This window comes from Platalea leucorodia, assembly GCF_965183815.1.
Source record: "Platalea leucorodia genome assembly, chromosome: 4".
NCBI lineage: Eukaryota > Metazoa > Chordata > Aves > Pelecaniformes > Threskiornithidae > Platalea > Platalea leucorodia.
In genome coordinates, this window is record NC_138826.1 from 65993880 (window position 1) to 66008668 (window position 14789).

At 34.3% G+C, this 14789-nt stretch overlaps 1 protein-coding gene across 1 annotated transcript in view; it reads right to left on the bottom strand.

Annotated features, from left to right (window-relative positions):
* The window catches only part of IGF1 (insulin like growth factor 1), a gene marked incomplete at both ends in the record, with an annotated part of 50907 nt that extends 47558 nt beyond the window's left edge, over window positions 1-3349 (bottom strand). The window contains one exon of the mRNA XM_082309759.1: window positions 3287-3349. Coding sequence (XP_082165885.1) covers window positions 3287-3349 — 63 coding nt within the window. The remainder of the gene's footprint in view (window positions 1-3286) is intronic.
* Window positions 3350-14789: the final 11440 nt, after the last annotated feature.

The window sequence follows — 14789 nt, forward strand, 5'->3', positions numbered from 1 at the left end:
TTAGTAGCAGGACAGTGAAGAATGTGCTTAATGCATATTCTAAACTGATTTAGATCACTTGCCAAAAAAGCTAGTTTTGAAAGGTGTAAATCTGCATTTAATTTAATTCTCTTTCAAGGTTAATATTAGTATTGCAGTCAGGTAAGAAATTACAAATCTTTCTTGCACATACAGTTAACCTTGGCTTAAAACTGCTTTGTATTAGCAGACCAGTGCAAAGTAATTGGAGTAAAATGATTAATCTTCCCTAAAGTTTCTTCCAGGGTTTCAGGGACCATTTAATCTTACTTTTTCACTGAACTTTTGAAAAACTGATGGAATTATCTATTGTCTGCTCATATGGAATCTGATCCAGTGGGGTACGGAGCCTTCTCTAGTCAATCGTTTTTGAGAATTCATATTTTCTTGGCAAAGGATCTTAGCACCTTGCTGGATGAGCCTTCTATTTCAACTTAAGTCGAAGCTGAATAAGAGACAAATCTATAAATAAGTTGGAATTTATTCCCCTTTTTTTCCTGGTATTTCCACTGTGAAAATAATGAATAAATCTAAATCCTATGATATATCGTAAAAAGAAAGGATAATTATTTTCCCATTCACAAGATTCTTTAGCCAACTTTGCCATGCAAAAACCAACAAGCTTTACTGCATGGACATGACTTCAATGGCAGATGGAAGAAGATCAGATTATAAATGAATGATGGTAACATGAGGCATTATTTCCTGTAATGATTCCATATCTTAACAACATCAATTTCTTTTTTGCCTTGCCATATTTTTGAATTTCTAAGATAAATGTGATGCACCTGCAGTTTAAGATGGTTCCCAGTTCTGAGGAGGTAAAGCAGAAAGCTGTTTAGCACACCGCCTCAGAAGGCTGAAAGACATTACAAATACAAGAACGTTATGTATTTAACAATTTGTTCTTGTATAACATTTGGGCCAGAAATAAACATAAATCTTAGACATTTAACAATTGTGTATTTTTCAAGACTTTTCAGCTGGGTTGCATTTTCAGATAAATATCAGCACTGAACTACAACAAAACAGATTATCTACTGTTTTTCCTTTGGTGGAAGCCAAAAAGGCTGCACAGTATAAACCACAGAGAATTTCTAACTTTATCTCCAAATTTAAAAACAGTCGAGAACTTTCAAACAAGTAAAAACTTTGGGGAAAAGAAAACAGACTCACATGTTCCTAGGGCTCAATCAATTATTTGTTAAATTGAGTGCTGTTTCATCAAAACTAATTCCAAAACATAGTTTAAAAATTTGACTTTACTTCATCATTTAATTAAGCATAACATTAGTTGATTCAATATGTTTCTGATAAAATCAAAGTTCCCATTTATGTCTGAGGGGAATATTCTTAAGAAAATACAAAGTTGTAATCCAATATTGCTTCAGGTTCTTTACAAACAGGCAGGGTGCTTGCAATGTCCTCAATTTGACTAGAAAGTTGAGAGTTTAAAAGAAAATGCATTGGCATGTGGGTGGGGTTTACTGAAGCATCTAATTACATTTGGAAATTGAATACAGGTTCAGGATGAGCCTGGTTAAGCACTTCTTTTAGTTGCATAGAATGACTGACCATATTTTCACAGCTGGAATTTCCTCTTTTTTCAGTAAAATAACCATCTTTTGTTGCATTCCTCTTTTAATAGTCCAGAAGAGTGGCACCACAGAGGAATGTCATATATGAACATTCTACATCTCTTTTACTTCTTAATTCTTCTATATAAGTCATCTTCATCTAACAAACTATCAGTTGGCACAAGTTGTGATTAAGAAATCTTCACATGCTTGGTCATTTTAGGAACATATAAGAACATCTACAATAATTATAAATATCTTGAATGGGGCAACATTTTTATGGATAGTATATGCTACCAAAAAAAAATCAAGTTATATGCAAAATTGCATTTTGCTATCTAGAGGTTGGACCTGATTACCAAGCAATAATAGAAGGATGTAGTTAGTATGTAATAACAGCATTCACTAGTAATTATTACATAAATAAAGCATATATACTCTAGAATGGATCAAGATTTAAATACTGCTAACTTTGATTAAAGAATCTGAGCTACATCCTAAACTAAATCAATATGTTCCATTGATTCCAAGGAAGCTTGGCAGGATGCACCAGCTGAGGAACTAGCACATTACTTTTATGTCTCTTAGTGCCTTGCTCAATACTTAAAAAAAAATCATCTTCATCTTTCAAGTATATTGGAAGGGATGCCCATTTATACATTAAGAGAATGGTTTCATCCATTGCAATTACAGACCTGCTCTTTTGAATCACATTGAGGAATGAGATAAGTGTGTTTTAAGTGTAAGACACTCTAAAAAATAATTGGGCCCTAAACAATTAAAACAGGAGAATTCTGTCAACTGCGTAAGTGTCCTTGCAAAATATTAAAAAGTTCTTGAAGGCTATAAATTTGCTGATAATGGAAAGTTGAACTAGGGCCAATTGATAGAAATAGAGGTCAATGCACCTACTGAAGCCAAATTTACTTAAAGACAGTTTATATTAATGTGTGGAAATCATAGGGTCATAACATGAAACTTCACATGTAAACTTTCCTGAAACAGCCCTCCCTACAAGGGAAAACTTGGAGATGAACATGTAGGGGAATTTCCATTTTCTTTATGTACAATTGCTTAAGCTATACAAATATGCAAGGTCAGCAAGAGTCGCAGCTGGTTTCTAATGTAGAAAACAAATTGAACTTCACATTTACTTTTAAATTATGAAAGCAAAAAACAAGTAAATGCCACAATGCTGCCAGAAAATTGCTGCAGTGACAACATCCCTTAAAAGTTTCCCTGTGAAAGCATGAACATTTTATCTATAATTGTGTATAATAAAACTGCAGAAACTTAACATGTGAATAATACCTTTTTTCCTATAAAACCCTGCACCTGCAGAAAATAGCTAAAAGTTCTTGTTTTCAGAAGCATTAATTAACAATATAGACAATGATGTAATTGGATCCCTTAATAATGACATAACTGAAATATTGCAAAGTTCTCTGAATAGAAGTGAAATTTAAGACATGTATCTGCAATAGTTTACCCTTACAGTTATCTATGTAATTGCAACTATTACATACAGCCATTTTCCAGATCACATAAAATTGCATGTTCAGCAATTTATAAATAATTCTCAGTTCTAAAATAATGTTATTGAAAAGTGCACAATACTCCTCAAACCAGAAGCAGACAATACACAGTAAAATAAAACTAAAAAAATATTTGAAATAGTAATAAAGATTTACCTTCAAGAAATCACAAAAGCAGCACTTAACTAATTGTGTTGAAAGACTGTTGATTTTTTCCATTGCTTCTTAAAAGTGCAAAGTCTGGAAATGAATTTGTTAGCAGTAATGATGAGAAAAAAGAAATCCAGAGAGATGTGAGATGTTGAGAGCAATGTCACATTTCAATATTGAGGACTTTATTCCATTGCGCAGGCTCTATCTGCTCTGATTTTAGCAGTGACAGTGAGATTTAGCAAACAGAAGAGGGATTTAGAGAAAATCCTGACATTTATCTACATTACACAGACACTGTAGACAGGAAACAGCTGGGGGAGCATTTGCCTTCTCTCTCTCTCCCTCTTCTGGCAAAGTTACCGAGTAAGGACTTTTTTGGGCATGGTGACAAATAACATCATACCTTTGCATTTTAAAACTAGAGCACAGAAGCATATTTTTTTCCCTTTAAAAGAATGTGAATTAGTGACTGAGGGGTTAGCAGACAAAAAAGCTTGTGCTGCCATGAAAAATAAGAAAATGTATTCTGGTTAACTTTCAGAGAACTCTGTGTGCATTTATATTTGTGTGTGTGTGTCTCTGCATTTCAAATATATAAAAACTTATACACATAAGGGCATTGTTTGTATATATGTATACCTTTGTATATATGTACACATTTTATTTATGCATAGAGGCACAGGTATTTTATTTGTATAGTATAGAAAGACAGGCAGTCGGTTATCCGCTTTTTTCTTAATGCATCTTTACGTTATTAAACTTGGCACGCCTATATGCTGAGTAACAATTAAAACCTCCAACTCTCTGTGCTATTAACCCTAAAATAGCAGTTTGTAGTTTGCTAAAAATAACAGAATTGTTGAGCATTACCTGTAAATAGGGCAAAATAACTTTGTGATCTTTTAGCAACCACACAGGAGAAGTTGTACCATTTCCTAGAATTTACAGTACTATGACTATAGTAACACAAGTAGCCCAGTTTGGGGAGCTTCCATGACATTTATCTTAAATGTGCTGTTGTAATTATAAAGTGATTTTCCCCCTTTTTAGTAGTAATCTTCATAATTACTCTTGATAAGAATTTAGATGACACTAGGAAAGAGAAAATTCAACTTTGTTAGTTCTGCAATACCTAACTTTTGCCTTTTTATTTTTCCTCAATTATGAGTATATTATAAATAACACCAGCTGGCCAGCAACATGCTCTCACGGGTTATGATGTCATTCAAATCCCTCAACTGTGTTAGTGGCTTGCAATGTGCTCCAAGCCAGCTGTTTTTCTATTTATAATGTATGCTTGCATTTCAATACTTAGCTATTGAGAATAAAGTTGTGATGTTGTTTTATAGATACAATTTGTACTTGTTACCCTTTGGTTTTGGAAGATGGCATTTAAAAATAGAGGATTAAACGAGACTGCAGCTCCAGAGACCAAACACATGTCACAAACTGCATGATTTTCATAAAAACTGTTTCAGAACATTGTATTTTGTCCCTGTCCCCTTCCACTCAAGTGAGAGTTGCATGCTGAGGTGCTACCTGTACTTTATTATTGAAAATAACAATTGAGATCATGTTGGCCCAGGTCCATTCTCAGTTTTCAGATCCACCTTGAACTATATGGTGCTTGCCAGGCAGAAAGGACATATTTAGTTATTTGTATCCTCTATGAATGGCTAATACTCTGCTCTGTGCAGTTTTAAATGGTGTATGGTTAGCTAAGCTGATTAATCTTTGGAAGGGATTTCTTCTAATGAAGCATAATGGCAGAATCACAAGGGGCTTTGAGGTAAGTTTGTTTAGTTCAGGTAATACCAATATTTCAAGTATTCTAATTCACATTTATACTGCAGGTACTGTATTTTAATATTCTGCTCTGTTTTATTCTTCCCTCTGCATTTCAGACATCATTCAATAGTGGCACCATTCTACACATAGCTTGACGTAGCCTGCTGCAACTCGTAGCACATGTATCACTTATTTCACCAGCCTAATAGAAAAATGTGGGAATAGGAATTATCAAAGCTCTGATATTCTTTATTTTTGACTTTTACAGTACTACAGATGGGTGCACATACTTCTGCCTTTTTCTTCCTAAATAACAGAAGGAATCCGCTCATTCATCACTTCCCCACTGCCTGAGCTTCAAACGCTCATTTCACTCCTCACTGCTTGCTTTCTCCTAGGTTTCACCAGGGCTGTCTTGGTCATGAGAGCAGCATGCAATAGAAGATGCAACTTTTGACTTTCAAGGTAGCCAGAGAATCGTGGTGTCTCTGACAACTGGAAATCTTGTTTCTTTCCATGGAGCCATTCTAAACTCCTATCCTCATTCCACCTGACCAGCCTAAATGTCTGATGCATTTCACTACTTTCTTTTAGCTCTTGTTTTAAAGTGGTATTGTGAAAAGACAGGAAAACAGAATAAATTCAAGAGAGGTTTTTGGCAGTAATTTTTAGACTTACTGTTGGTGCAGTGCTTCTCCTCACTAACAAGTAATTCCATTTTTTTTCTAGAAAATTAAATATTCCTCAGGACATATTGATCTTGAGATCTCTACTTTCCTAAAATACAGCTTCTATTCTGGTGATAATATTCTAGTCAATTTAGCAGTCTGTTAACTAATGGAGATTTGTTCATTTCTCCCTTGTTAAATATAATAGCTTTTACTTTATATACCATTTAGAATAAAGTTCTGTATGATCACTGCTTTATGATTGAGTGCTTATACAGTTACATTCATTGCCTTGAATAAAATGCGCCTGTAAACTACAGAGTGTATAGTAGTCTTCAAAATACTCACAAAAGATGTCTAGGTCAGAAAAAATTATTTAATTGGAATTTGTATAACTATTCTACATTAAGAAGTAATAGCATATATATATATATATCTCTTTGTTTGGCTTCTTAAGTATAATCTGTAGTGATATAATAGCCACAAAGATATAGGAAATGTATGAGATAGATAATCAGATATTTAGGAATTTATGTGTTCTGATCCTCATCTTTTGCACTTTAATACTCCTATATCACTAACATGCTGTAATACTGTGGAGCTCATGTGCCAGTTCAGGGAGAACTCCATTTTATAGAAGACAGTTAGCAAAACTACAAATAATCAATTATCCTAATTAATATATTATCCCTCCTTAAAACCTTCCTTAAAACCTAGGAATATTGCCACAATGCCTGAAAAAATCTGAACTATAGTAAGGAAACCGGTATGCCATCCTCTTGCATTCTTCTGTATTGGATCACTGTTACCTGTATGCAGTTATTTGCTATCTGTAACTGCTGTTTCTTTTCTTGCATTGGGATTATAAGTTTTCTGGAACCAAGATAGAACCACTATAATAGATATCACCTGAGAGGGTAATAGGGCTGAGAGCATGGTGGAAGGCAGGATGGAAGAAGAAAATAAACACAGTGGCTGGTGAACAGGTGTTCTTCATTATATGAAAATAGCAGAGACAAGATTGTCTTTTATTATGTTGTAAGGACATTCATCCTGCACAGAACACACAGAGATGCAGAAAGATTCATACACTGTGAAAAGATGATTGAGCTATATTGAATGCCATGGCTATGTGTCCCCTGTCCTCTCCACCCCCCACCAAAAAGAAGATGAGCCTTTTGAAGGAATGATGTCTTATCAGTTTTCCCTTAGCATACTGACTGGTTACTGAATTCAATTCACTGGGCCAATGGAAACTGTATTTTTTATGTCTTTTTTTTTTTTAGGTCCCAATCATGATATTGGACATTAAAGATCATTATTTTGCCTAAATCTAGGCATCTAGTATCATTTTTAGTGCTGCGGGATATGCCGCATGCCCTCAGCTTCCACTACAGAGTGATACTTATTTCCCATAAGTCACTGTGTTCTATCTGCTGACCTCATATAGATTTCTTGCATACTTTAGGGCATCTCAAATGGCCTTCAGCACCTGCAGGTAACTCAACCCCACCATAAGGCCTTCTTCTGGCATGCTGATCTGGGATTCTTGTAAGTGCAGCCTTTGGCCTGAGTATTACCTTTGGCTTCTTCATAAATAGAGTGTGTCATTTACTATATTTGTGATCCATTTGTGAAGAGGTTTTAAAGTGGAGAACACAACAATTTCATTGAATTTCAGCATGATTTAAGTGTATATTTTTGTTATTCTCCTTTGCTTAGCCTCCAGCTTAAGCTCTTTTGGTTTGGAGCTGCCTCTTTTTATTTGCTTCATAACTCATTTTGCTTATTTTTGGATAAGATAAAATGTTATTTACAATGTTAGTATTATTTTCTGAAACACACAAATGATTGTTTAGCTCTTATAGTCCCTAGTAAATTATTTGTAAAATGTTATGTGTTTACTATTGGAGTAGTTTTGTTTTCTCTTGTAGGAAACAACTTTGGAGAAAGGGGTAAAAGGGAGTATTTTATTAATATAGAATGTTGTGTTGAAGTTAGTCATAATTCAAGTATATGGTGGAAAATTCCTTTCATCAAGTTAAAAGCTAGGAAATCAAGAAAGAAATCATTTTACTAGAAAAACAAGTAACAAATTTGATGGGGGGGATGAGGGCATGCAATTTGAGCTGTCATTACATTGGCAATATTGAAGAGACACCAAGGAGAGAGCAGTGCCATGAAAAGCAGTTTCTTACTTGGGCAAAACAGGGAAAGTGCAAGTTTCATGGTTAAATGAGGATCAAGTAAATTAGAACCTTTCATATTCACTGATCAAGAGAAACACGAGTGTTTCAAGAGCAGGATGGATGCATTAGAATCTCAGTCCAGAACTACTGCTTATAGGTAGTAGTGGTAGAAACAATCAGTGTTAGTAACAGGTCAGAATTAATCCATGGACTTGTAAACTGAAAGTACTGAGCACTTCACATTGTGTGGAGTAAGAATAACAGCTTTGCTAAGACCACAAGAAGGCAAGGACTTTGTTGCTTTCAACTAGGATGCAGAGAAAGTGTGTGATTAGAATGCTCTGATGAATAAAATGAAGTACCGTATAATTTTAATTTATAGTACAAGTTAAAGTAGCTACCATTTTGAATATCCTTGTATTAATATGTTTTTTTTCCCCTAGGTTTTAGAAACAATTGCTGCTAAAAATAATACAAAGCCAAATATTGATCTTATTTTCCTACTCAAATGAAATATACATCAACTATTGGATATATTGTTTTCACAATTTAAATACTTAAAATTTTTAAAAATTATAATATAATATGGAAATTACTTATTAATTACTATGAAGTGGCATGAGATGACATGTAGTTATAACTGGCAAAACAAAAATACAAAATATGAAAAGTAATACTAAATAAACAAAACAAAAAAGCTCACACAAAATGTGTTTCAACATTTTTTAAAGTATCTTTTTAGTTTTTTTAATTTCTGTTTTGTGGGAAATTTTGAAACAGTTTGTTCTGATTCAGAATAATCAGAATACCAGAATTTTCCATGAAACTGGAAATTCCCAGTTTCAGCTGTCTGTAGTCTTGTTCTCCCTTTCCCAATGTTAAGCACTGAATAGATCATCTCTGCTCCAAAAAGTTGCTTTCTTTCTTATTCCTAAAAGAAGCAAAAAGTCAGAATTAACAAAGAAAGAAAACTGAAAAATATGACTGCATAAGCCCCATGCTTGCATGCACAGAAAGAAGGCAAAACAAGTGGGAATTGTGATAGGCTGGTGTTTACATATATGTGTATAGCTCCCTGGTAGATGAAGGATGATTTCCACAAGTCACTTAAATGTCTGTATCACAGGAAGAAAAATGCATGGCCTTAGATATTTCTTTCATTTCCTAAACTTTTACCTCCATATTTAGATGAAATGTAGAGACATATTCATTTTTTCCTGAGTCATCTCAAGGGTTAATCTGTGATCATAGATTTTTATAAAATACAGTCTAGCAGATATATTTAATGGTGTTTTGCTTTTTCTGTAAGTTAGACACGTGAATGCTAATGCCTATGTGTGATTGTTTGTTTGTTTGTTTGCTGACTCAGAAAGAACTGTAAAAGAGAACAAACTGAATACTGTAAATTTTATCATAAGCACGTTGCATATTTCAATACAAAGCAAACAGTGTAAGCACATGGCAAAAATGCCTATTTATTTTATCTTGGCCTGAAGAGTTTTTGCATGAGTTACAATAAGGAATACTTTCTGAAGTCTGTACTTATAAAGAAACACTATTTGGAGATGAAAAAGGTGTCTCTAAACAAAAAGAACATCTGCTTAGGCCATTTTTAATTTCTTTAATTTACAATTAATCTGGCTCCTACCGCATTGCTTAGGACTCTTTCTTCTGGGTTCAATTCTCTTCACTCCCATGATTTACTGCACAGAAGGGGCTTATCTCATAAAATTTATACAGTGTTTTGTGGACTGAAGCCAGTATGTTCTGCACCTTCAAAGACTAAGCCCCCTCATTGACATTTTCATTCCTGTTTTCTTCAAATAGAAGTTACATTGGTCACCTCTAGTTTGGCCTATTAGTTATAGTTATAGTGATACTCTATCAAAATTTTGATCAAAACATTAAAAGCTAATTAAGAAAAAAAATAAACCAAACCCATAAACAACCTCACCTAATTATAATTTTTAGATTTTGGTTAACTATGCTTTTATTAAGTAACTATTGAATAATTCATTTAACTACTGAACTACTAAAAAGAACCTACAGCATGACAAAGTTGCCCCAAATAAAAACTATATTGAGTCTGATTCATGAGTGCTTCTCTGTAATAAAGACTTAACCAGTGTCATTTAAAGCTCAGACCTCAATCTATACTGTAGCCCTAGGATACAGCAACCGTCTCTTCAACTGTCGTCTTAAATGATATTATCTGATCAAATGACCAAATCAGATTTCCTTCCCCTCTTTTCATCTTAAAATATGAAGTTGGACTATAGCAGGCTGAGGCTCTGCATTTAGCAAAATAGGAGTGAATTTATCTTAACTCATGTATGGATTCTGTGGTTCTGAACCATATCTGCTTAGTAAGCTTGATGTATTTTTCGCCTTTTATTTTCATCTGCTTTGTCTTTGATAATGTTATTTTGTCATTGGATATGTTTTTAGGTTTTCTGAAAGGCAATGGCAACTTAGGCCATTGAGACTGATTTTGCAAATCTGTGGTTTCAGATTTCAGGGCATCCTGTATGTGAATGCATTAAAACAAACAGAAATATCTTTGATCTCTAACAAATCTTAAATACGATTGCATTGAACTTGGCTCTTATTATCATTTCTACCTCTGAATTACTTTATTACCTTGAGCCACTTGAGCCATTTCTCCAATCAGTTCCATATTTTCCTGTCTGTGAAACAGGAATAATAGTTCTGAAATGTTTTGTAATGTACTTTGAGACTTATAGAGGGAAAGCAGATCAAGCCACATTACGTATTTTTTTGAAAACATCATTGTGGCTAAAAAACACCTCTGTATGTTTCTAGGAAGTGACAAGTTACTGTGTTAGCCCTGTGCATATTATGTCTCTGTCATCTTCCAAAATTGTTAAGCATAGCTGGAAGAATTCCCAACAGATGCTTCCTTTTACTTATTTTCTTATTTTTGTCTTTTACACCATTTACAACTGTTCTTGTCAAAGACCTTTGCAAAACTGTTTCTGGAATGATTCTGGTGTGATTGTTCTTTATACCACACTAATATTAAAGTATGATAAAAGTTTATGCTTCATTACTCTGCTGTTTAAGAAAGCAATGCTGTTATTTAAATGTATGTAAATGAGGAGTAATATATCTGAAAAAAGTTAAATATAACTGGAAAGGGAATTGCATCCCATGAGGTGGCAGACACCAATGGCTAGCTACGTATTACTTGGGATGTATAGGGAACAATTTAATAAACAATCCTTAGTCTAAATATGGACACATAGCTGATTTATAGAATAGGTCCTGATTCTACAAGTAGACTTATTTAGCATGAAAGTTTTTTCCAGTCTCTGAACCTGCCTATGGGTTGAGCCATGCCCCTGTGCAGAAAAAAGCCCTGCTGGCTAAGAGGTTACTATCTGGGTTGTTTTTAAGTGGTCATGAACACCTGCAGCGCTGACTTGACTTCTTTTGGTGCTAATAGGTGGTTCCCATTTCAGATTGATAAGACCAACTTGAATCTTACTTATCTTTTCCATAGTAGCTTAACCTCTTTTCCTTCAGTGTTATGTAGAATATTAGATCTTTTTTTAAAAAAAATAAAATAAAAAATCATGAATATGAAAGGTTTTATTACATGAAAAACACACAAAGAAGTAAGAAAACATGTTTTGTCTTTGTTAAAGAGGGGCAAGTTCTGTGAGAAGTGTCATGGGTTAGAAGTTTAGATGATGAAGAGAAATAAGAGTCTTAAGACAAATTGTTTCATTGTTTAGAATTTTAGCTTTTCTCACAAAAGATTAAGAGAAGGAGAACACATTTACTTCATACTCTGTGTTATCTATTTAAACAGGACTTTCCTGTTTCTGTGTCTACTTTTACAGCCATCACTTATTTAGTTTGCTGAATCTTTATTTTTCTTGCATGTTTTTTGTTACATAGGACACTTTCCAGATCAAAGAATATTATTGCTTCTTTAGAAAAATGTTACTGTTTAAAATCTTTCTTTTTAAAGGCAACAGCATCATGATTATGGCAAGGAACTGAATATTCGGGCAATTTTGAGATGCTTCCAAACACTATCAGTGTTTCAAAACACTCCTTTAAGATTTGAAAAGCGTAGCAGGCTGTGTAGCAGATTTTATCAGTGGAACAAAAATCTTTGCTTATTATTTGATTTAAAAGGTTTAATTTCTTCATAAACTTCTATTTCCATTCTTTTGTCTTTTGACAGAAAACAACGCCTACATACAAGCATGATATCTACCTATACTTTGCAATGTTTGGGGGGGGGGGGGGGCGATTATACTTATCTGTCTTTTAGTGAATGATTCAGATTTTTAACAGACATTTTTATGTTTCTATAATCATTAATACCGGATCTATATGCTACTGGGTCATTCAGAAACAGAAGTCTGAGCCAGATCAGCTGTGAACACAAGATCAAATTTCAGCTGAACAAGGCAGAGCAGAATTCAGCATTGATGTGGTTTTATGCTGGTTGCAGAGGGAGACATGGTATTTTATTCTTCATAACATTAGAGGAGTGCAGGCAATTGTTATGTGAGCTGGCATAAAGACTGCAGGTACAAAATTAACCTGTCAAAACTTGAGCAAATTTTAACAGGCACAGTGAGTCTTGTTTGAAGGTTTGTGTCGTGTATGCTTGGAATATTTTTATATAGTATTAGAAGCCCTAAAACTGAGTGTACTAATCATTGAACCATGGACTTTAGCACGATTGGAACATACTGGCTTAGAACCAATTGCATTTTTTTATCTTAAAAATTATTTTTGAGTCTTTTTGTAGAAGATTATAGTGTTATGATAGGTGTGTTAGGTTTCTGTTTCTTTTATTCTAGACTTTACTGATAATTTTTATCTTTTTTTTCTATTTTTATTCTATAAACATATTATTTATATGGAAATGAAAGTGTGCTAGGTTTTTTTCTGTCTACTTTTTGTTGTGATAGGTATATATGATTCTAGTCCTATTGAAATACATGTAAACTTACTGTTCAGTTCTTTACTGGGAAAACATTTGTCTGTTCTGCCAGTATTTCTTCCCTCAGAAGAATCTATAACATTGCTACTATATAAAAATAACATCCTCTCCCCTCTAAATTAAAAAAGGGAATTTTATGGTTGAAAAATCAAGCACACGATATGAAAAAAATAAAATTTACGGTTGCACCTGAACCCTTTCATCAGTGCCCACTGTACATTCAGTTTCTTCCGTGAATGAAGAAGGAATTCTTTGCGGGAAATACTCTGTGGTCATGTAATTACAGGTTAATAAAAGGATGGACTCAAGGCTACATGAGTGGCCACATGTTTGGCATTTCCAAGGCTACTTTCCAGTCTTGCAAAACATCCATCTGAATAGCAAACGTCATTTCTTGGGCTTTGAGCATGAGCCTCACTCCTTTTGCTCATACTTACTCCTCCTGCCACAAAAGTGGTATCTCATTACCATTTAGTAAAATTATTATTGCTTCTCCGTGGCTGCACATGGCATGTAGTGCCCAAAGATAGGAAAAACAGCCTGTATTGTTGTGTTCAGTGCCATACTTACCAGCGATGATGTTTTTGGAGGCTGTGTCTACACTTCACAGGGCGGGCAACCTAGGCACTGCCTTTCTTTGAAAGTTACAGCAAAGAAGGGTACGTGCTCGGGTCTTGACTCAAGGCTCAGGGTGCGGACAAGATGTGCACCTCAACTGGGGAACTTAAAAGTGCCTCTCAGTTTCACTGGCCATATATAGTCACAGGAACCTCATTGACTAAATATTGCCACCTATAATTTTAATGTGGCTCAGTCTTCCTGCAGGCAACCATTACATGACCTTATGTGTAAAAAGATATGACGATCCAGATGCATTGTGTACTAATTACTTATACTTACTAACTACTACCAGGTTTTTATAGCTGTCAGGTGAATTGAGAAGTCTACATCTTCATTCCTAACACTTGAAATCCTTTTGTAGCTCAGCCCACACATGGCCTTTTGCTGTCACACTACTATATATGACAAATTAACCAAGGTGTTCTCATGATTTAGTTGGGAAGCTCTGTTAAGAAGGTCTGTCTGCTAAAAGAAATGGTTTAGCTGATACTGTTATTCTCCATAAAGGTAAGAAGGCATATACTGATGCCAAAAGAAAAGGTTTTAGCAGATCTTAATGGTAGGTCCTAGGTCCCTGATTTTATCCTTGCAGTTACAGATTATTATGTTTTTCTTTCCTTCCTCTCTTGCACTGATACCCCATGCTATGCATAGTGGGGGAAAAAAAAAGCTGTCGTGTTCCACTGGGGCTCTATACATGGAGGCATTTTTAACATTCTTATAAACCCTTCAAGACACATACTGATTATGAATATTTATTAATTTATTTCAAAACTAATGAAGTCTGTATCTGATTTTAATCATGTGCGTTTCTTTTTGAAAGGCAGTGTTTGAATAACAGGTGAGACAGAATGGTTTGATAAAGAGAAAAAAATTACGCCTTTGTCTCTTCCGTCCAAACTGGTAGGTGGCTTGCTTACTACCTACAGAACTGTAAACTTGTTTACATTTATGCTTAAATACTGTTCAGTGTGAAATCTATCCTCAAAATAACTGCTGAAACTTCTAAGTAATCCTAATATTCATGAAAATGTTCTCAAAATCATGTTTTAAAATACAGTATTTTAAATATGCATTATGTGAACACTTCTGGTTTGAGTTGACTCATGTGTTATAAGAACCAGCTGAAGTTCATGATGTAACCATGTTAACACTTTTTAATAGCTTTTTGAGAACACAACACAATTGTGTTAATGATAATCAGTTAAAGACTCTATTTGTTCCAGATGTTACTTTCCTAGGGAAAAAAAAAA